The sequence below is a fragment of the Xenopus laevis genome, chromosome 8S, assembly GCF_017654675.1.
Source record: "Xenopus laevis strain J_2021 chromosome 8S, Xenopus_laevis_v10.1, whole genome shotgun sequence".
Classification (NCBI taxonomy): Eukaryota; Metazoa; Chordata; class Amphibia; order Anura; family Pipidae; genus Xenopus; species Xenopus laevis.
In genome coordinates this window covers 28,181,906-28,206,046 of record NC_054386.1, presented here as the reverse complement: position 1 = coordinate 28,206,046, position 24,141 = coordinate 28,181,906, and the positions used below count along the sequence as shown (strand labels likewise).

Below are 24,141 nucleotides of genomic sequence, written 5' to 3'. Positions count from 1 at the left end.
TGGATACGGGAAAGTGGCTTAGAATGATCTTGTCTTTCATAAGGTAAAATTTTATTTTTGGCTTGACATGCCCTTTAAACCACCAACAAAATTAAGAAGGCACAACAATTTTCTTTGAGTTATGTCACAGAAGATGGGTGAAAAATCTCTTATTTCAATAGAGATGTCTGGTCATCTTGATCATATTAATATCAAACTATCTTTTAGGAGTACTTAGTATCATATTGGGATGGGCGTAATGAAATACACTAGTTATAGAAGACTGATCTTCACATTGGAGTGGGGGGACAGAAAGTACCACCTATAAGTTTCTGGTGCTGTATTCATAAAACCACCCATCATCATTCTCTTCAAAGTTAAATTGGTGGGGGATTGGGTTTCTTTGCTTACAATCCAGCCACATTTACTTAAAAAAAAATAAAAATGTTGACTTAACATTTCAAAGAAATTTACTGCTTGTGGGATATTGTCGGCGCAGGTCAAACAGGGATACATGAGATATTAATGTTCCAGACGGCTTGGTGAACCTAACCTGCAGGTCAGTAATGCGATCCCCTGGGGGAAAGATGAGGAGTGTCTAGGAACTTACAGCTGATCTGTTTACCCACCACCCCAAGTTGCTTATAATAGTCCTTTTCCCACCACAACTGAATTATAAGCTTGGATAACACATCATCAAGAAGCACAAATCTTCTGTAGGGTGAAAGAAAAAAAGGTCATCCCAAGCCTTTAAGTATTTGATATTCCTTCCAGGATTTTTTTGGCTTCTTCTTCCCGAAAGCCAGAAATGAGTAACCGGTTAATGGCTTGTGTACTCTAATAGAGAAGCACTATGGCTGCAAACATGGATTGCTCTCTAAATGTTTCCGTCTATCCAGTCAACACTCCCATTAACTACTGGGAAACATATATTAATGTGTTACTCTTATTATTTCTAACAACACCAACAACATTAACTGCAAATCTGGGTGTGGGTGTTACAGGATCGCAATTGAACAAGAGCGATCCTGTAAGTACAAATCTATTAGGAATGCAGCGTTTTAGTATATAGAAGCGCACATTGGCCTCTCTCTCCTTTTGTATTTATTTGAGGTGGAGTACGGAGGGGAAACGGTGTGCCAAACAGGGGAACTAATCACCACGTACCTGTCTTTCATTTGCCTGTATCTAGAGACCTTTACGTGACTGCTTTTGTCAAAAGTCAAACTACTGTGAGGAAAAGTGTTCTGATGGTGGGAGATTATGTAATATATGAAGCGCATACTGATTTTATTTTTAATTTATTACAAATGGGTGGCAATTTTGGATGCTACTGTACTGCCTATTCTAGGCCCTGTGAACCTTCAGCCTAACAGCATGTCTCTAAACCCAGCATGTATCACCAGTATGGAGAGTCAAGACCTATTCATCTGGCCAAGCCCAAGTTACTTTAGACCACACCTAGGGAAAAACAGCAGGTACAGTTAAAACGGCAAGCCAAACACCTTGACTTTGTTAGACAGCAAGTCATTTATTGGCCATTGTGTTCCAGACAGTTATTAGCTGAATGCAAAGCAATTTCCAAAGCGTGTGCAAAATATTAAAGACAGATGGTTGGTGCATGCTCATTAAATTAAAAAAAGAGGGAGAAAAAAGTCCTGTCTATTCTTTCTTGTCTGTAAAGATTGCATGTTTATATCGAGACAACATCCTCAACAAACACCAAGCTCGCCTGGAAACACATGTCAAAACATTTAATGCCCGCAATTTCTTTATTCTTACATTATCAAACTGTGGAAATTGCTATAGAATCCCCCCATGGTATGATGCCATTTGTTCCACTGTGAAAATGCTGATGAGTGAAGAACTACTTAACTAAGGGGTTTCTGAAATGTTAAATTGCTTACACGGATAGTGCACAATAGCCAAATATGCATGGATTAAACACACAATCCTGACACAACTCTATGATCAGTGTGTTTTGCAGACCCCTAAAAAGATCCATTTGGATCGATCAGTCTCAATGAAGAATGGAAAGAGCAACTGATGACTCAGTATATTGTGTGTTATTCCCAAAGTACAAAGTGACAGATCCAGACCAGAAGGCACACAACTGCAATTATTTCATCGAGCTTGTTGTGCCCAAAATGGCTCTTCCAGCTGATTCGCTACCAAAAGCTGGGCCAATATAAAGCCACAGACATGTTGGGTGGCTTATCTCCTGCCTGAGGAATGCTTCCAACACTATAATCTGAAATGCTTACTAGACATTCCTGCATCTCCTTGCTGTGACTGCCCTAGGACTCACTGGCAAAGTGCCCCTGAATAAAGTTTGTTGGACATATTACCAGCAGATAACACAATGTGCTGATCATTATCTGGCTCCTTGCACTAAATCAACCTTACTGTGAGGGTAATTTATATGGTCTATTAAACAACGATCCTTGTAATGTTATGTTTATCCTTAAGCTCGTTACCGTACAGCACGGCAAGTTGGTGTATATAATAAATGCATGTTTGTGTGTGTCAAACACGGCTCATTTAGATCGTGTGCTTGCACTTCGCATTGTGTATATATGACCGCATCTGTTGATAGGTTCAGTTCCTCTCGGCCATTCCAAAGCTATTTTAAGGCCATTGGCAATGATAATTATGAGGAACCAGCATGCTGGTCTGAGAAGTATCTCCTTTAGATCACAGTTTCTATGAACAGTACCTACAGAAATGTAGCTTTGCCATGAAATATTGCAGAAACCCCAACTGAATAACTTCAAGTGGACGTTAAAAGAAGTTCAATTGATCTAACAGATGTCTTATCTCGAGGTCTGTTTTAGACATTGCAATAACCCATATCCATGTTACACTCTATATGGCCACTTACTGTAAAAATAAATGCCTAAATCCAAATAAGACAATCAGAATAAAAAGACAGACCTACCTAAGTAGGGGATACAAGGGACCATCTTTAAGCTTCGTATGTGCTCCCGCATGCGCTTGCAGTTATCCTCTTTGGACAGCAGATAATCCAACTTCTCAAAGGTCGTCTTGTCCTTTCGGTTCAGAAGCTGCAAGCAGGAGAAGAATATCAGGTGGTCATATTGTGCTTGGGAAGATGGCATTTGTTTCACAGGCATGGAATAGAGGAGTCTATGGCAAAGCTTTATATTTTTATTGGCTTTTTCGCAAGTTAAACAGGGATCATCATCATCATTTATCATCATCATTTATTTATAACGCTGTCAAGATACGCAGTGCTTTACTGCAGTTATAGCAAACAGGGAATAAATGGTGGATAACAAACAAGGATTACAGAGTAAAATAGGGTTAGAAGGACCTAGAGATTAGAGTTTACAAACTAAAAGGTTAGGGTACAATTGAGACATTAGGATTATATAAACACTTTGTCATTTACACACAGGGATTTACACGTTTTTCACCTAATTGTGCATTGACTATGCTGGGCTCTTGGGATCAAGTTATGTCGCCCTAGAACTCCCACCAATGGCTCTGAGATATAAGATCTGTGTGATCCCAAACAACAGGGTTTCTGGTATGTAAATATAAATACTAGTTTAATTTTTTCAGTATGATCATGAGAGGAAATATTTGTACGATATTTATGGTTTCCTTATAGGCTACCCTATCCTGAATTAATTAAGAAAAAAACAAATGTAAAGCTAAAAAGGGAGAAAATTGTGTTATGGATTAAAGGGAGAATGTGAAACCCACATTCCCTCAGCTGCTGATCATATACGGAAATCAACATTCCCATGGAACTACTGGCCACCAGTCACATTCCTACAGGCAAACTATGGCATCCCTAGTTAAAACCCAGGGTGATCCACCAATCAAACCATTAATTTTATGGTGACAGGACCCCAACAAAATACATGCTTAATTTTTTCTTATGTAAATGAACTAATTGTGTGTTGCATACTAAGAAATAGACCTACCATTTTTAAGCTTGATAATGTAATTCAATTTAAGCCTTGAGTAGGCTTCTCCACTCCCAACTGGACAACTGTGTTCATAACGTCAACACAATATAGAATGAGATTAAAAGAAAGGAAGCCATAAATCGTGGTTGGATCAACTTTGGTATCCTCTACTAAGGATCTATTTGAAAACTGAATCAGAACCCTAACTTTGAGATAGATTAAAAAAATGTAATCAACCATGAACCAAAAACTATCACATTAAATTTTTCAAAGCCATTTGGTTTATGGGTACCAGCCAACTGAATCTAAACGCTGAGGATCAGGCCAAAATCAAACCCTTAAAAAAAAGGCAAGGGATTCGTTGAACCAAATACAGGGTCTGATGAATGTCTATGAAGGACACGTCCAAGTTCAGATGATCCAGAAAAAGGCAGGCAAACAAAAACCCATCTGAAGTCCTCTCCAGGCTTCCTTAGTGTCAGGACTGCCAGAAGCACCCGACGGCGCTGCTCACCTTCCTGGCGGTAGCAATGAAAATCCAAGATGGCGGCACCCATGTTGAACACATGGGTGCAGCGTCGCTGCATGATGTCATCACTGGTGCCGGGATTTTGTCATAAAAGGGCGCCCTGGACACAAACCCTGCCCAATTATAGGTTTCTTGTGCTATAGAACCTGGGTGTGTTTTGCTATTGCTATCCTGATCCTGATTCCTGCCTGAAACTCTGACTTTGAACCTGATCTGCCTGCCTCCTGAAACTTTGCCTGGACTTTGACTATTCTCTTGTGTAACCCTCTCGGATACCACAATCTTGGACTCTTGTTCCTGGCTTCCTCCTTGGTCCGGACTACTCCCTTTGGGAGCCGCTAGGCCCCCTGACACTTAGAAGGTGGGAAGATCTCTAATGACTCCAAAAGAAGTGCAGCAAAACAAACTGTAATAACACAGTTATAAAAAAAATAAAACAACATCTTGCTTGGCAAGAGATGCAGCATGATCTGATGTCCCAAGAGATAGACCACTACACACAAATATAAGTGGATTTAACTATGTTAAAACAAACCCAGGAAGAGAGAAAGGGCAACGTGAAGCTACAGAGTGGAAAGAATTCTACTGGATCCAGAGTTATTTGATAATACTTTGGCTCTGCTGTTAAGTGTCTGCATGCCGAAATCGGTTCCCAAAAATGTCCATTTCTTGACAAGATTCATAAAAAAATATCAGCTCTGAGAGTGTGCGGCCAACGTTGCTCAGAGAAACCTGACAGCTGCCGGTGTTCATGTGGCCAACTGGAAAGCAAAAACTGGAACATGAGGATGAAATTTCCTATGTAGGGCAATCTTGATTTTTTACGTCTCAAGTTTTAGGATTTAAAAAAGTTTGAAGGGGGAGAACTAAAAGATAACAGAGTAACTAAAGCGGTCAGAAATAAATATTCTTGCTACATTAATAACATATGAAGTAGAGTTCACATCAGATCATAGGACACACTTGCTACTTCCAAAAGCCTCTCCAACACACTCAGATTTTATACTAGAGGCTGTCTAGCTGCTGACCCCTGAATAACTCCCCAAAACACATCTATAATTTAATGTCCATGGGAAACAATGGCTCTAAAGAGCAAGGCAGAATCTGCAAGATGAAACAAGAGAATACCTGTAACAAGCTCACTGCTGATTTATCTGTAAATGCACTACGGGGGACACAGAGCTAACAGGGGGCAGGCTAGGTAATGTTGACAGGCCAGGAATTGGCATTCTGAGAACAACTAAGTGAAGTGAGTGGCAGAGGGTCAAGCGAGCTGGGAAACAGAAATGTATAGAATGACTGCCAAGCACCATTTTATGAAACTCTGTGGTTTCCTCAATTAAATGGTTTAATGTAGCAAAGACCTATTATTTGACTTGAGAAATTTATGAGAACAATGTGTTCAGGCTATTCCTGTTCATCAGAACTGGAGTTTCTTTCCAGGTAACGAGCCGAGGAACCTTTTAATAAAGTAATAACAGGAGCCTCCAGCCAATCAATTCTCTATTTCAGTTACTTGTCCAACTGGAGACAGGCTTGGCCAGAGCATTCCCTATGCACCAAGGGCCATACAATGCTTGGGGTGTAGTTGATGTAGCAGTTCAATACAAACTATGAGATTTCTCAATAATATTCTGGATATGCAAATGGATACAGAGCTCCTAATGAAAGACTTTGAGTGATATTTAGTAACGAGGAGATGCTCTGAGAAGAAAGTTAAATATTTCAGTATTGTCCTCGAGATCTCCTCTATTAGTGTCATAATAACACACCTTATGGCAAAACTGGAAAATGGGCTCTTGAATGCCATCAAGATTCTGTGCTACATCCATCCGCCTGTCCTCCACCCAAGCAGTCAGACTGAAAGGCAATCATGCACATTGCCCATTCACTCTTATGGACAAAACGTTGGTCAAAAATCCTGAGGAGCAGGCCATGGGTTGCCAACTTGTGCTGTTTAAGTGTTAACTAAAGACAAAACAGTGACTCAAAAATAATCTGTTAACAATATGCCCACACCTGGAAAATATTCCTTTCTGGCAAACAGAAACCTGATTTATCAAGTGTTTTATTCACACAAGAACGTTCTGAATGTTTTGTACTGGGAAGATGTTCTGGCTTAATGCTGGCATCTACAAACCCCAAGTATCTGGTTTGACAAAACAGCACATAAGCCACTTTGGTTTGTTGACATCACATCAACTGAGCGAGCTCAGGTCAACCAACTGCCCCCCTTCTCTAGGGAGCCACGAGCGGTCAGTGGGCCTAACATCACCTGAAGAAAAGTACTATATTTGAACCAAATGAGGGTGATGGAGAATCCTGGAGACTAGATCAGGGCGATGGATACACCTCAACACTAAATAAGAGCAATGGAGACACCTGGAGACTAGATTGGGGAAATGGAGATACCTGGAGGGGAAATGGAGATACCTGGAGATGAAATGAGGATGATGGAAAAACCTGGAAACTAGATCAGGGTGATGAAGACACCTGGAGACTAAATGAGGGCGACGGAGATACCTGGAGACTATGCCAACAAAAGATTCTTAGAGAGAGACACAGAGTGAGTGCCATTGGTTCGACCATCTGTGGAAGATGATCACCCCTCAACCAGCCTGAGTCACATAGGGAAGTTCAACTTTAGATAAACTTTTAGTGTGTTATAAATGGACCCATTTCAATGAAAGTTTCATTAGCCGCCTCTTTCTGGTCTAGAACTAAAACTGCTACTAGGCTATTGTGGTCAGTGACCCCGACAACCACCTGCTCATCCTAATGGTAATGTAGAAACGTCACTGGTTGCTAATCAAGCAACATGGTGCTTTAGGTTCTAAGCTTGACAACAGTAAAAAGAAAATGGAAATCATTTATTGGACCCACAATGCCTTGCTGTCATTGCTTTTACATTTGCTCTGGCAATTTTGGCCCTGGATCTGATCCCAAAATACTGTAACTATGTACTGAAACAGAGACATGACAGGGACGCCATAAACCTCTCTGCGTGCAGTCATTGCCCTGTAATTAAAACCGGCACTAGTACAGAGAGAGCTGCTAGAGAGAACATGTTCCCTGGTTGTGCGAGAGTGTGACTCCATTATTTATACCCTATAATTGCTCTGCTTACATTCAGTACTTGACATGCAATATAAACCCTTATAAATATTAAATCTACCCATATGTGGAACATGGAACGGCATAATAACAACTATAATCAGGGTAAGATAAACTGATAACTTTATATTTCAGTCAAGACACAAACCAGCTGGGATTTATATTCTCTGTCAGCAACTCATACCTTGCTTATATCCTATATATCAAAAGTATCACTGAGAACTACAGTGGTGTGAAAAACTATTTGCCCCCTTCCTGATTTCTTATTCTTTTGCATGTTTGTCACACAAAATGTTTCTGATCATCAAACACATTTAACTATTAGTCAAAGATAACACAAGTAAACACAAGTAAACACAAAATGCAGTTTTTAAATGAGGGTTTTTATTATTTAGGGAGAAAAGAAATCCAAACCTGTGTGAAAAAGTAATTGCCCCCTGAACCTAATAACTGGTTGGGCCACCCTTAGCAGCAATAACTGCAATCAAGTGTTTGCGATAACTTGCAACGAGTCTTTTACAGCGCTCTGGAGGAATTTTGGCCCACTCATCTTTGCAGAATTGTTGTAATTCAGCTTTATTTGAGGGTTTTCTAGCATGAACCGCCTTTTTAAGGTCATGCCACAACAGCTCAATAGGATTCAGGTCAGGACTTTGACTAGGCCACTCCAAAGTCTTCATTTTGTTTTTCTTCAGCCATTCAGAGGTGGATTTGCTGGTGTGTTTTGGGTCATTGTCCTGCTGCAGCACCCAAGATCGCTTCAGCTTGAGTTGACGAACAGATGGCCGGACATTCTCCTTCAGGATTTTTTGGTAGACAGTAGAATTCATGGTTCCATCTATCACAGCAAGTCTTCCAGGTCCTGAAGCAGCAAAACAACCCCAGACCATCACACTACCACCACCATATTTTACTGTTGGTATGATGTTCTTTTTCTGAAATGCTGTGTTACTTTTACGCCAGATGTAACGGGACGCACACCTTCCAAAAAGTTAAACTTTTTTCTCGTCGGTCCACAAGGTATTTTCCCAAAAGTCTTGGCAATCATTGAGATGTTTTTTAAGCAAAATTGAGACGAGCCTTAATGTTCTTTTTGCTTAAAAGTGGTTTGCGCCTTGGAAATGTGCCATGCAGGCCGTTTTTGCCCAGTCTCTTTCTTATGGTGGAGTCGTAAACACTGACCTTAATTGAGGCAAGTGAGGCCTGCAGTTCTTTAGATGTTGTCCTGGGGTCTTTTGTGGCCTCTCGGATGAGTTGTCTCTGCGCTCTTGGGGTAATTTTGGTCGGCCGGCCACTCCTGGGAAGGTTCACCACTGTTCCATGTTTTTGCCATTTGTGGATAATGGCTCTCACTGTGGTTCGCTGGAGTCCCAAAGCTTTAGAAATGGCTTTATAACCTTTGAAATTGAACTCAGGTGTGATAAACCACAGTTAAGTTATTTTTTAACAAGGGGGGCAATCACTTTTTCACACAGGCCCATGTAGATGGAGTTTTTTTTCTCCCTTAATAACATAAACCTTCATTTAAAAACTGCATTTTGTGTTCAATTATGTTATCTTTGACTAATAGTTAACGGTTTTTGATGAGCAGAAACATTTAAGTGTGACAAACATGCAAAAGAACAAGAAATCAGGAAGGGGGCAAATAGTTTTTCACACCACTGTAAATCTCATCTGTTGTTCATATGTCAAACTGTGTTTGGGCACATAAATGTGTTATTTCTGAGGCACAATGAATAGATAAAGTCCTGCTGCTACAGGTATGGGGATAAAATCCCACAGGTCTCACTTACAAAAGAAATCAAAGCAGGGCACATTGTACAATGTGATACAGATTACAGGGGTTGTTGACCTTTGAGATAATTTTTAGTATGATATAGAGCAGTGCTGTCCAACTTCTATGGTACAGAGGGCCAGAATTTTTCTAATCTACATGGTGGAGGGCCGATAACAGAAGCCAGTGTTAGCCACTCCCTGTTTTTAGACCACACCCACTATAAACCACACCCATGTTACCGCAAAATCATGTCCACATTAATAGCACACCAAAAAAACAAATGGTTGGTGCTCACTGCAGGGATCAGGGCCGGAACTAGGGGTAGGCAGAGTAGGCGGCTGTCTAGGTCGCCATCATTGAGGGGTGCACTTTTAATGGGATTTCTTTTCGTTTATTAAATTTTTCATTTTTTTCAAGCGTTTATTTAATAATTTGTTTCAGTAATCATGGTCACCCAGTTGGTGGAATCCTTCTCCTTCTCCATCTTGCCGGCAAGTAATAGCTCCTTCTGTGAGGTGCAGTGCGACGTGCATACACACGTCAATGACTTCACTGATGTTGGATGACAGAGAGAGGCAGAGAGCTGGCGGCCTGCTTGGTGTGACTCTCGCTGCGCTCAGCCTTGCACAGTTTCACTGAACTTTCTGACTGACTTTCTTTCTATTACTGTAAAGTGTGAAGCTTCCTGCTGGCACAGCCAGGTACAGATTAGGGGGCCATATGTTTGCTGTTGCTGCTGGGCGCTGGCACAGGTACATAAATACTTGGGGGCAATATGATGTGATCAGATGTATTTTTGGCTGCTGCTGGCACAGGTAAAGATTGGGGGCAATATGATGGCTGCAGGACGGCTGTATGATGGATGGCTGCTGAGTTTGCTGGTACAGGTACAGGGGGGCTGTATGATGGATGGCTGCTGGGCTTGCTCGTACAGGTATAGGGAGCAGTAATATAAATGAAAAAATGTTGTACACTTTCTTGCTCTCTTTATTTAAAAACCATCATGGTAAGGAGGGAAATGGTAATGCAGGACAGGGGGCACTGATTGAAGCTCTTGCCTAGGCTGCCAAACTACCTTGTTCCTGCCCTGGCAGGGATGCCTCTCATATGTGAAAAAAGTTAAGTCATATAAGACATACCTTTAAATCCATATGCCTCCTCCTCCCCTGTGTATAATACAGTACCCCAGCATATGATTAAACACCTTAGGTGCACTAACAATAATTTTCAATTGCTAACAAACCCCCAGAACAAATAACAAAGTATAACACACACAGGGAGCATATGGAAGGCAGAACAGAGCAGGAGACAGGAATCAGGACCAGTCTAATATGTACTAAATACAGTGACACAGTGCTGGTGCCCCATTAGCATTTTGAATAAAGTGTGAACAGGTGAACAATGTGGGCAGTTTCAGTCTGGGTCTCAGGTAGAACAGTACAGGGCTTTAGGATATAAACAGTAGAGGTGTCACAAGTGTGAACAATAAAGGGGGATCACAGGTGTGAACAATACAGGGTATTACATTGTGAATTTGAGGTTTAAACAATGCAGGGGCCAGTCAATCTCTGTAGAGATACCTTTTAAAGTTTACATATAGTAAACAGACACAGCAGGCAGACTTTGATGTGGAGGGCCATATAAGGGGGGGCGCGGGCTGCCAGTTGGACAGCCCTGATATAGAGTGTGATATTCTGAGGCAATTTGCAATTTGTTGTCAATTTATTGAACGGAGTGCCGCTAGTTGGATCTTTGGTTTCTATCCTTCTAATATTTAAAGTTAAGCGTTGTTTAATATCCAAGAGAGCACCACCCCATTCTAAATTGATGGGATAATTTATTGAGAATGGTAGAGGGTAAGTGCTGGCCGTGGAAGTTCAGAAGGACTTTGTTTACTGCACAGTGAAGTCTGGCACTCACCTGCCTACCTGATGTTACCTGCCCACTTGAGACACAGAGCATAAGGGAATAATTTTTAGCAAAATAGTGGCATCTCTTTGCACAAACTGGGTTAAAAAACAGAAAATAAGAATATTTTAAGTCTTCCCTAAATGAAGATGAAAAATGATCAGGTCATTTGATTAAAGGGAAACACATAAAGTCCTCATTCTCAATAGTGTCATCTTCTGAGGTTCCAGGATTCTACAGAAACTTCTGCCTCAATTGCCCCTATTGCCCCGGTGCTTCAGGGAATGATCCCACTAGATGGCGGAACATTGTTGCTGGGAGTTGCTTCCATTCAGCCACAAAAGCATTAGTGAAGTTAGTCACTGATGTTGGGATCAAGTTCACAGTCTGAGGTTCCAATTGTTGAGGGCTCTGGGTTGAGGTTCTTCCCCATCTCAGGAAACCAATTCTGAAGGGTTCTGGCTCTGGGCATTATTGTGCTGAAATAGGACAGGGGCACCCAAACAGTTCCACAAAGTAGAAACCAAGGCTCTGGACTTCTTTTGGGTGTGTCAGCAATTTTCTGTGAGCCTCAGGTCCAACGAACGACCAAAACATGGAAATGAACATTTAGGTTGGTCTAAGGAGAACAGTTGAGAATTGGTTCCCGTCTGCTGTATTTACATGTATGGCCAAGTCTTCTGACCAATCATTCCTGCATGAGCTCATCATAATCCTTAATAACATTTCATTGTTTCTTATACCAAATAATTATCTGCCAGTTAGGGAAATGACCAAAGGCCTGTCCAGCTGTCAGCTCCAGCAGCAACAGAATGAGTCCAATGGAAGATGCTGAGACTACCGTGCACAATCAGTACCAAAGTTTTTACTTATAAAATCTCTCAAACACAAAATAGAGTTGTGATGTTGTTTTATCTGGGCTGTGGCTTTGCCGCCCAACCCCCAAACACAAAAAAGACGGCTGCCCCCCAAGCAGGGACAGGGATTGAGAGTGTCTGGGACAGGAGCCAGCGGAGCAGTTTGGGAGCTCGATATTACAGGATATTGGATTCACTCACTGACTGCTGATAAAAGAAACAAGCTCAGTCCCTTAATATTCACATCTCCCAGACATGTAACTGGATATGATGCTGACAGCGTACGCCTGCCGACCTGAGCGGCCATTACTTGTGCTCATTAATCCATTCACTGCCAGAACTCTATTAACTCACTCATTGCCAAAGCAGCAAGTTCTAAAACTATGAGATTCCTACATGAGAATGTTACACTTCTTAAACATGCAGCCTTGTGCCTTTATATGGTCACAGAACCCCTCAGTGACTTCTACTATCCTTATTATTTACAGTAGGGGGTACATGATCCCTTATAATACGAGTGATACTCAGTTTCCTGTATAACTCAGCCTGCAGCCTAGTGCCTTTATATGGTCACAGAACCCCTCAGTGGCTTCTAATATCCTAATCATTTACAGTAGGGGGTACATAAACCCCTATAATACATGAGGGATACTCAGAGTTCCCTGTATAACGCAGCCTTGTGCCTTTATATGGTCACAGAACCCCTCATTGGTTTCTAATATCCTAATCATTTACAGTAGGGGGTACATTATCCTGTATAAGCATGCTGCCAGGGACAGTCAGTACATATTATTCACAGCTTTTGCCCATTTTTCCTAGAACTTGTGCCTTGCAGGCTAAATATAAATATAGATAAGTGTTTAAGAGCCAAACATTACAAAATAACACAACCTACACACTGCCCAATAATAACTGAAATGAAACATATTGTACCCCAAGGGCCAGAGTCAGGGGGTCCATTTTATTGATGATTTAAGTTATTTTACTTTGAAATTTGTTTCCCTACATCTGTGTCAAGCTCAGTTTGCACATGTGTTTTGGGCCATATTTCCACCAAAGATAGTTGTGCAGACTAAACAAACCAGGGGGGAAACATGTGTAAGTTACAGCCTGGGGGATCTGATTGGCCGCCCAATGCTAGCAAACACCACCTTCTGTCAGTCGTATGAAAGCATCAGGCAAGCACAGGACACAAAGTGAGAATCGCAGCTAAGTAGACGTATAAATGGTAACTAACACACTCCAATGATATAGATCACAAATCAAAGAGCTTACACTCCATTAGACACATGTGTAAGTGCAGCTGGCAATGATGAGGTAGATGTCATTATTATCTGTTGCACCTCTGTAGATCGGGTCGGAAAACCCTAAGCTTGAGCTATAAGTTGAAATGCAATTTCAGTCGGTACTTACAGCCCAGGTCTTGTTCAGCCGAAATATTGGGGCACTTTGTAACGCTGACACCACGGCCATCAGAGAATGGAGGTTGTTCAGTTCCAGAAGTTTCTTAAAAAAAACCAAACAGAACCAATTATGAATGTTTTATAAGATGAACTGAATTACATTTTTATTTTTGGTTGTATATGGCCACACATTGGCCAATCCTCTTCAGCCATACAAATCTCTGTGCAGAGCCCCAGGGAAATCTGAGCAGGTGCTTTAAACAACCGCTAAATATTCTCCTTTCAGATGCGAAAAACGAGCGTCAGGTTTAAAAGGTTATCAGACTCCACAGAGGCCACTTGTCGGCTCCATGTGAACCTCTGTGCAGCACATTTATGCCTAATTACAGACTTAAAGAAAGAAAACTTGACGATTTCTGCACCGTTTCAGTTTATTATTATTTTGATAATTTGAAGAAGCCGTTATTTCTATCCCAGAACATGCTGGAATCTAATCCAATTGTCCATCTCCAAATGGCTTCACAAGGAGAATAAAGCTTCAAACAAAAAGCAGGCCGGGTAATTTAAATAGGGATAAGTCGGCAGCCTCAGACAAAAGTGACACCTACAGCTGTCATTCCTCACTGCCTTACTGTCTCAATGGGTTGAAAACAGGGTCAGACTGGGCCGGTGGGACACCGGGAAAAAACCTGGTGGGCCCCAGCCCTCATGGGGCCCCGTCAGACCAGACATGCTCCTCCGGCTGCCCCATAAAAACCTGCTCATGTGCTGTGGCAGCATTCATGCATGCGCGCGCCGGGCCAAGAGTTTGAAGGTTGCGAGGGGGCCCCCAGGGACTGCCAGGAGGGCCCTTCATTTTTCAGCCCTGGTGGGCCCCCAAGGCTCCAGTCTGGCCGTGGTTGAAAATGCCACTACATTTGTGTGCCAAGAAGTGACGTAACACAGAAGACACCAATACAAGCACTCAGGTGCGTCACAAGGCATTACAGGACCATTATTTTGGAGTAACAGTCACTACCCCAGGAGACTCACCTTCGCAATCTTGACAAAATGGCTCAGTATTTCTGCTCTAATTTTCAACGTCTGTGCTGTTAAAATCTCTCGAACGACCCAGAAGCTGACCTGGAACGAACAACAGAAGATGGAGGTTGAAAGTGTGTCCCTTCAAAGGCTGCTATTTTGCCAACTGGAAAGGTAATGACAACACACACAGCTCTAACAACACAAAGTGGTTGACTTTTGCATGGAGGAATCTATTGTGGCACAGTAGCTGGGGAAGACTCTAAAGGAAGGGTATATCTCTGCCAGAAAGGTCTGTGAAACAGAGCAAATATGGAGAATACCAGGGGTTGGGTTCACTGAGACGAGCAATTTCCCTTCATTTGCCTCAAAAGTAGCAGACTGCCAGGAGACCGGTCTACTCTGGTTTCGGAAGAATTGACTTTAATCTGTTTGTTGCATATACTGTGTAAAATGGAAGGGCACCTTGTTTTGTAAAAACTACCAGCTTTGAGTTACTCTTGTATGGTATCGATTTTCTTCATTTGGGGGAAAAAATGGTGATACTTTGCATCATTACAATACAGCTTAACTCAACATAGGAAAATCAAAACACCAGTGCAATCATGCCACATGACTAACTTCATAATTGAGAAGGACTGACTAAAGGTTACCACACACGGGCAGTTTATCAGCCATTTATTGGGCCCTCAGATGGGCTTCCCGAACAATATCTGCTCAAAAATCATGCATAGGGCATGTATAATTCTCTCGCTTGATTGAGGACCGAATCAGTTTGTTGATGCGGTCCTTGTCCCGTTGGCTGGTATTCCCGTCGTTGTAATTCAATTAGGCCAAATGAGTGGATTAGGCCGGTGTCATCCGCCTTTGGTGGGAAAATTGGGGGAAGAATGCCAAACGCTCGGATTTTATAGTGCAGGGCTGTCCAATAAGCGGCCCGTGGCTTGTGTGGCCCCCCCCCCCACATAAAAGTCTGCCTGCTGTGTCTGTTTACCATGTGTAAACTTTAAAAGATAACACTAAAGAGATTAACTGGCCCCTGCATTGTTTAATCAAATTCACACATGTAATCTCCCCTGCATTGTTCACACCTGTGACACTGGTATTGTTAACACCCTAAAGCCCTGTACTGTTCACACCCTAAAGCCCTGTACTGTTCACACCCGAGACCCAGACTGAAACTGCCCACCTGTTCACACTCATACAAACTGCTGAAGGGGCAACAGCACTGTGTCTCTATATATCAGTGGAAACCAAGAGAGCTGCAAAGCAGGAAGTAGTGTTCTGGCTATTATGTTAGACATCCAGTCACTCCAGTCTTTATACATTACATTACATTTTTGCCTAACTATATTAGAAACATTTTTTATTTTGTACAGCATCTCTCTTTGCCCAGTTTTTATTTTTATTCTGAACGATTCCTTTAATAATATGACAACTTTTTACTCGTGAGTGATAAATGATATCCCTGCAGTGCGCACCAATCATTTGGACTTTTGTTGTGCTCCCACCATTAATGTGGACATGGTCTTGCAGTAACATGGGTGTGGTTTAAAGTGGGTGTGGTTTAAAAACAGGGAGTGGTCATCACTGGCTTCCATTATCGGCCCTCCACCATGTAGGCCAAAAAAATTCTAGCCCTCTGTACCACAGAAGTTGGACAGCACTGTTATAGTGTATGGCCACCTTAAGGCAGTAATCAACTGATTCAGATTTTGGGCAGCCTGATCTCATGGAAGCAGAATCATGGCACCCAGTGCCCTAAGTGGAAATTACTGGGTCCCAGGACAAAATAATTTTAGGGCCACCTAAACACAGGTAATAAGATATTTTAATTAATGTATATTGAAACTGCTTATCAGTAGAGCCCCAATGGACACCCTTTTGTTCCTGGGACTCCCAGTACTTGTAGGACCTCTATAGTGACAGCAACATTCCTCCAATGAGGATCCAGCCAGTTGGCCAATAAGTGGAACAATATGGCATTTTGTGCCTGTAGTGCTCTACTTTATTATGTTGAAATGACTCGCATCTGGGTTAGGAGCCAGCCAAGACATTAGAAAACGTAAGAAATATTTTTGTATATTTTAGCAGGGGGAGTCCAGTAGAATCAGAGGAAGAAAGAGCATCTATTCATGAACCTCTTCAATACAACGAGTGTCCCAAACGAAACTTGTAAACAGTTTATTAGAAACACCAAACGATATGTCAGCGAGCATGGCTGGAATGACACAATACTTGCTTGTGTTTTACAAACACCAAATATTACCTAATTGGGGAAAATCTGTTGAAAAGATTACTGGCGGTGATCCAAAAGCCAGAGTAAGCAGAGAACATCATTAATGATCAACCTCGCTTTATCAACAGTATTTTTGGCTGCAACTTGTGAATCCAAACATGTCAGCAAACAGGTGTTTAACCCCTTGAACATGTTTGGAATCGTGGAACTGGTGCATAAAAACAAAGTTTATAGCTGTGAGGATTACTCACCGTGGTGGTCTAGTGGGAGGGGGTCTGCAGGGACGCCTGCAGTCCCCTCGACGGGGACGCATGCCACTCTCTTGCGCTTCTGCTGCTGCTGCGCCACTTCCCTATCTATTGGCGCATGCGCGCTGGCGTCTTAACTTTTAAAGGGTTACTGTCGTGGGAAAAAAATTTTTTTTCAAAATGAATCAGTTAATAGTGCTGCTGCAGCAGAATTCTGCACTGAAATCCTTTTCTCAAAAGAGCAAACAGATTTTTTTATATTCAATTTTGAAATCTGACATGGGGCTAGACATTGTGCTAATTTCCCAGCTGCCCCAAGTCATGTGACTTGTGCTCTGATAAACTTCAATCACTCTTTACTGCTGTACTGCAAGTTAGAGTGAGATCACCCCCTCCCTTTTTCCCCCCAGCAGCCAAACAAAAGAACAATTGGAAGGTAACCAGATAGCAGCTCCCTAACACAAGATAACAGCTGCCTGGTAGATCTAAGAACAGCACTCAATAGTAAAAACCCATGTCCCACTGAGACACATTCAGTTACATTGAAAAGGAAAAACAGCAGCCTGCCAGAAAGCATTTCTCTCCTAAAGTGCAGGCACAAGTCACATGACTGGGGGCAGCTGGGAAATTGAAAAATGTCTAGCCCCATGTCAGATTTCAAAATTGAATATAAAAAAATCTGTTTGCTCTTTTGAGAAATGGATTTCAGTGCAGAATTCTGCTGGAGTAGCACTATTAACTGATGCGTTTTGAAAAAAACATTTTTTCCGATGACAGGATCCCTTTAAGTGTTCAAAGCCACAGTGTACATTTTCACATTGCCCGTTATAGGTTTCTTTCCAAAGAGTTCCTGGTGCCTCTGTGCTGTTGAAGCTTCTGATTCCTGATTATCTGTTGTGACCCCTGCCTGTTTTTGACGATCTGACTTCTGAAATCCTGACCCTGCCTGGTAACTGACTCTTCTATTCCATATCCCTCCTGATTGATCTCCTGGTTTGACTCTTGCCTGCCTGACTCCGTTTATACTCTGCCTGCCCCGACCCGGCCTGATCTAACTACGCTTTCTGTCTTCGCCTTGTACCTCGCCCTTCTGCCCAAAGACTTTACTTAACCGTTGTGCCCCTTTGCTCGTTCAGAACCCTTTGCTTGGCACCTCTCTTTCTAAGACCTGGTGGCATCCGATTAGCCAAGGGCTCCTCCCGAGGTGAAAGGCGGCTGTTAAAGGCGGAAGCAAGACCAGAGAAGAGGGTGCTTAGCATCGGTTCTGAATTCAGGGTGCCAACCGTGACAATAGCTTGGCGCAACTGTGACCAGCTCGTTTATTGCAGAGAATGACATATTTTTTGGACAGTACGAAGGTCTTGCACAAATTTATTAGAATTGTATTTTCTTTAATACACAGCAGATGGCTTTTCTCCCGTTAATATCATGCCTTCATATTTTCCAGGGACTGTAAAAGTGAGACTCGTGCTAAGCAGCCAACCACAGATTAAAGAGAACACAGTCCTTCGACACTCTAGACCTTTCTATAATCTGTTCTTTTGGATATTATGTAGCGCAATCTATGGGACACACTTATGCTTTAAGCTTTTCCATAGTTGCTTTTCCAAGGAGGAAATCTCCTTTCTAGACCCCTGATTCTCAGCCCTCCAAAGTCTTGTAATAAATCTGCTATGGTGGAAGAATGTTAATAAAGGAAACATCATGAAAGAGATCCTGTGACATAAAGATGACTAGCAGAGCTTGGGTTAGCGCCCTGCATCAGAAACGCAGATGCAGAAATGCTGTTTAAAGGTCTCAAATATTAGAGAACGTATCACATTTTCACCTTCTAGCAATGTCACGGAAATTATGGAGGCCAATATGGCAGTTGCAGATCAGCTTGAGTTGCAAGTCCAAGTGGGTTGCTTTTCCCCATGAAGGTTTCAGGAACTGGATCTGCCATGGTTTAAAGCACGGATTACCAACCTTTTGAACCCATGAGCAAAAACCCAAGAAGTAAAAGGAGTTGGGGAGCAACACTAGCATGAAAAAGGTTCTTGGGGTGCCAAATAAGTGCGGTGATTGGCCATTTGTTAGCCCCTATGTGGATTGTCAACCTACATTGAGGCTCTGTTTGGCAGTACAACTGGTTTTTATACAACCAAAACTTGCCTCCAAGCCTCAAATTAAAAAATAAGTACCTGCTTTGAGGCCACTGGGAGCAACATCCAAGGGGTTGGAGAGCAACATGTTACTCACGAGCTACTGGTAAGGGATCACTGGTTTAAAGGCATCTCAAACAAATGTTGCAAACGTGCCCCCACAAGAGTTGTTTTAACAACACAATCTTAGTTGTTGTCTACCTGAGCACTGGCTTTGCCCAAATGACTGGCTAAGGGCACTAGAGAAGAGCAAACACTATAGGAAGGATGGAGATTCTGCGCCTATATTATTATAGAAGCTCACTTACTGCCCCAGATCCAACAAGCCACTAGGGAAACCTGTGTCCCCAACAACAAAGGTCTTGGGGGGTATCTGGAAAGGCTCTAAATGTAGCCCCCAACTAAATGCATCCTCTGCTTCAAAGTGATGTATGTATAAAGATGACTATATCCCTTTAAACAAAAGAATCTATTCTAGGGACCCCCAGCTCATAAATGGACTATGAAGATGCAAGAGAATATTGGGACTGATAATATTTTTGAGAGAGGAACAAAAGTAAATGAGTGGACCAATTTGTTTCCCAGGATACAGAGATGGGTCTGGCAGTGACAAGGAGATCTTTAAAGGCAGCACTGAAAGAATATAATTGATGAAGATGTATATATTGCTTTTGCTAATTGAATAAGTGCAGCTGATTGAGGGCCAATGACTTCATCTCTTGTAATGTTTCGTCCCGGTTCTAGAACAGGACATTCCTGCAGAACCGTACCCTCTGAAATCTGGGTGTTGGGGAACATTCCTACCTACAGAACCTATAACAAATATGACATTTTTCTTAAATATTACTGAATTTAAGGAAGGGATTGCATGAAAAACACTGAGAAATCCCCCACCCACGTGACCTGCACATAGATAAAACAAAAACCACCCTCATTCCCTACTTCTGTCTGCCTTGAAGTTACCTGTGCTACATAGTTGGACACCTGGGTCCATCTGTGCTTGTTCCTAGACAGAAGCCATGAGCGATTCTGCCAGTATGATGCACAGCAAAAGGAATTCTAACTCTTTGAACTAATATGAGTAATTAGCTCATTGTCTGCTGTCTTCTTTCATACCCCCCAAGCCATCAATCAAATGAAAACCTTTGTGATGTGTGGTTTTGGTGTGTAATACTCTCTTTCACACTTACTGTGAAGAGCTCAGTTGTAGCTCTTAATTGTTCTCTAAGCAGATGCCAGAACTTTATGCGATACCATGGGAAGAGAGCTTGCTCAATAACAAACCCAAGAGGTACTTGGCTTACACCAAGGCTTATGGGGAGGCTAGGTTCCTCACTAACTCAAGAGGTACTTTCCTTAAGTCAAGGCTGATGGGAAGACTAAGTTTCTCACAAATCCATGGGGTACTTGCCTTAAGTTCCTCACAAACCCAAGAGGCACTTGCAATAGGCCAAGGCTGATGGGAAGAATACATTCCTCACAAACCCAAGGGGTGCTTGCCTTAAGCCAAGGCTGATGGTAAGACTACGTTCCTCAAAAACCAAATGAGTACTTGACTTAGGCCAAGTATGATTGAGAGACTAAGTCTAAGACATGTTTGAAAAACAATCACTTCTTCAAAGGGGAAGACTCACATTAAGTCTGTGAGTCAGCTCAGTTCCCAGTATTAAAATATGTAATGGAATAAATCTTATGCCTGCTTTCAATGACTAAGGTCTGCACTGGACCTTGCACTGTTAAAGGGCACCATAGTGACTAATATTTTCTGGATCCTGAACTTAAGGATTTAAGAATACCCATTACTGAAGTTAATATTTACCTGGTTGAATCGTCTTGTAAAGGCAACAACATTTGGGGCGAGGATACGCTTTTCTTTTTTGTTCCAACCACAACTGGAGAGTTCCTACAATAAAAAACAAGAAGTACATCAGTCCACTTGATGTTGGGCTCGTTTCACAGACTCTGTAAGTTCTTCAGTAGAGAACTCAAGGCTTTCGGGCCAACGTGTTGATTGGTTTGGCCAATATAAAAATCTTTATACCACACCTACATAAGGACCCATACATTGCAGGAGAAATTAAATTATATCAATGTATTTTGAACAAGATTTTGAACAAGCTTTTGGATTGCCCAAAAAGGGTCTGTCAGGAATAGCACTATTTAGTCAAACAGGGAAAGGAAGCATTTCCATGGAAAAGCCATGAAAAAATGATTTTCCACCTCCCTCTACTGAAGGATCTTGTGCAGACAGTTCCTAGCATGGTATGTTGCAGGTTTTTTCCAGCAGATGGAATTTATAAAGAGGACTAAAGCCAACAGGCGGAACCATCCCTGGATGCGGCAGGAGAGTTCCCGTTTGTTTAGCTCTTTCTGTTAGCAATTCTGTTACATACACGGCAGGTCCAGTTTATGCTTTTCGTACTGTATGCCCAATTTCTGCTGAACCCATCCCTTGCTTTTTGGAACATGCAACACTTCTTATTAACTCCGTGATATTTTTTATTGAATTTGCTGGAAAGGGGAGGTTTTGAGGAAATCATGAACTAAATTCTTCCATTAGAGTTTGAGAAACAGGACATAGAACCAAAGCAGGAGCAGGACAAATTTTTTCTCCTCTGAAGACCAGGTTTTCAGGTTTCTGCACAATATCTTGAAAGCCCTGGATATGCCACTGATGCCATCTTTACAAAGATCCACAAGGTTGAGAGCTTACCAATCATTAAGTGGAACTATTAATGTAGCCGTCCTAGGGTGTATAGGAAGACTATCCCCAGCACACACTCCATCTTAGCATGTTCTAAAGGCCCTTGTACAAATTTGTAACCTGTAAAATTGCCTACACTAACACAGTCTACCTGTTCCAGTGAGAAACAAGAAGACATTCAGACATGTTATTGGGCTCTAAGTATGGAATTCCATTTGTATCTTCAGAAGAAGCTTCAAAACCTTACATCAAAACAAGCACTTGCTACATTAGGCACATGATTTGTCTTGATAATACAATATTCTAAGCACCTTTCCATTGTACATGTAGGAATAATGAACTTGTCAAACTTGACATTTTGTAGATAAAGGTCTATTCATAGAGTCTTGCTTAAGACTTAACCACAGAGGTCCCATTCAACCAAAAGTTAAATATTTAACAATTTACTAGACATTCGGGGGTAACGGGATTTTTTCTTTGTATCTGGGTCTTCTGTTACCTCCAAATATTTAGTCTAACCCCAAAAAGTCTATTGACTTCCCAATCTGTTTGGGAGAAGACCATCTATTGGTTGCCTGCTTAGAAGCCTCGTTACTAGGGTTGGCACCTTTTTCCCCCCACTGGTATCGGCCTTTGGGTCGTGGGGAATGGCCATGATGCCATATAGGGGTGGAGGTTTGACATACAGGTGAAATTACTGGGATGGGTGGAAAATGGTGGCTGGGACAGGATAGTAGGTGGGGAAATGGGCGCATTGGGCAGGGATTTATGGGCGAAAAGACTAGATCGGCAGCAGAAAGGGAGAGGAGTATAATGTTTGCAGACTTATTGGCAGCTGCATTACCAGCAACTTTGTAATTCTGGTGCCGGCCCTAGCTAGTGATTTACCGTCTGGGCCGAACAAATACTGGCCAGGTGTAAACTGTACTCATTGCCTTTAAAAGCATGTGGATTTTGGATTTTACGCTATCCTTTCTATCATGGAGTGAACAGGTGCTGGGGAACTATAGTAGCTTATCTCATGTCACATTAAAACAGTGTGAAATTGATTGACGAGAACAGAATAAAGGTCAGGAAACTTGACATGGAGTCTAAATGAGGGCATGTGTAACAAATAGGTGTTAAATGACCCAGAAACCTACAAACTGGTGTAGGTAAAGCAAAAATACCACTATAGAGACTAAATCAACTATACCTTTTATAGTTTCTAACTGGCTTATGGCTCCGTTAAGCAAAACATGAGAGCAGGCTACCACTGTTTCAATAAAATGCACCACTGAAGAATTTAAATTAATGTATATTGGGAATTTAATTAGAATTACAGCAGATTTCATTATGCAGGATTTATATTTGGGGTTACTATCCTTTTAACCTTTTCGCTCAGAAGAGAATTTTCCTGTGGAGGAAGAAGAAATCTGCATTAACATCAAGTAGATGAAGGCTTCTAAGCAAACACTGGAAAGACTGACTGGGTTTGAGTTTGTTAACAGGAAGATGCTACAGAAAATGTAGCATTTGTTTGTCAGTTTCCATAGTTGACGTTTTGTGTTGGAATGTCCTCCTGGATTCACATGGAGACCAGAGGAATCTAATTCAGGGATGGCCAACATAAATGGGATAAATGCTAAACTTATCAATGGTAAGGGATAGCTTGATATATAGATTTGTGTGATTTTTCATAAGAAGACTAATGGGGGGGTGGTTAACTAAGCTCCCTTAAAAAAAATTGTTGGTGGCTGTCCCCAGAGAGAACCAAATGTATTACTTTGCCATTAAATCATTAGTTGGGGTATTTCAACAATGAATTCTCTGCAGTTTCTAGTTGAAAGGAAAGCATGGAAAGGAATTCGATCTCTTAGACCAGTGTTGTCCAACTTCTGTGGTACCGAGGGCCGGAATTTTTCAGGCCTACATGGTGAAGGCCGATAAAGGAAGCCATTGTTAACCACTCCCTGTTTTTAAACCACACCCACTTAAAACTACGCCCATGCTACCACAAGACCATGCAGCCCGCCAGTTAGACAGCCCTGTCTTTGACCATGGCATGTCCAACAAACTTGTAGTTAGTTAGTACCTTGCTGGATTACCTCACCAACTGCAGAACTCTGCAATCAATCTGGGCAGCACTCCACGTCTTGCAAAATGCCTTTATTGCTACATCATGGCACAAATCACAAGAGTGATGGTCAAAAGGTTGGTCCATGGTTGGAGCACATACAACTTCAACCAGACTATGATCACCTGAAGAACCAAATTCCAATGAACAGTACAATCCTAACTA

General features: G+C 41.9%; 1 protein-coding gene across 5 annotated transcripts in view; it reads right to left on the bottom strand.

Moving 5' to 3' along the window:
- Positions 1-24,141, bottom strand: part of LOC108699894 (ras-specific guanine nucleotide-releasing factor RalGPS1) — a 146,940-nt gene that overhangs the window by 74,713 nt on the left and 48,086 nt on the right. For all 5 annotated transcript variants that reach the window (XM_041574491.1, XM_018232560.2, XM_018232561.2 and 2 more), the window contains exons 6-9: positions 20,976-21,059; positions 14,538-14,627; positions 13,516-13,608; positions 2,918-3,044 (exon numbers count right to left, since the gene is read on the bottom strand). In XM_041574491.1, coding sequence (XP_041430425.1) covers positions 2,918-3,044; positions 13,516-13,608; positions 14,538-14,627; positions 20,976-21,059 — 394 coding nt within the window. The remainder of the gene's footprint in view (positions 1-2,917; positions 3,045-13,515; positions 13,609-14,537; positions 14,628-20,975; positions 21,060-24,141) is intronic.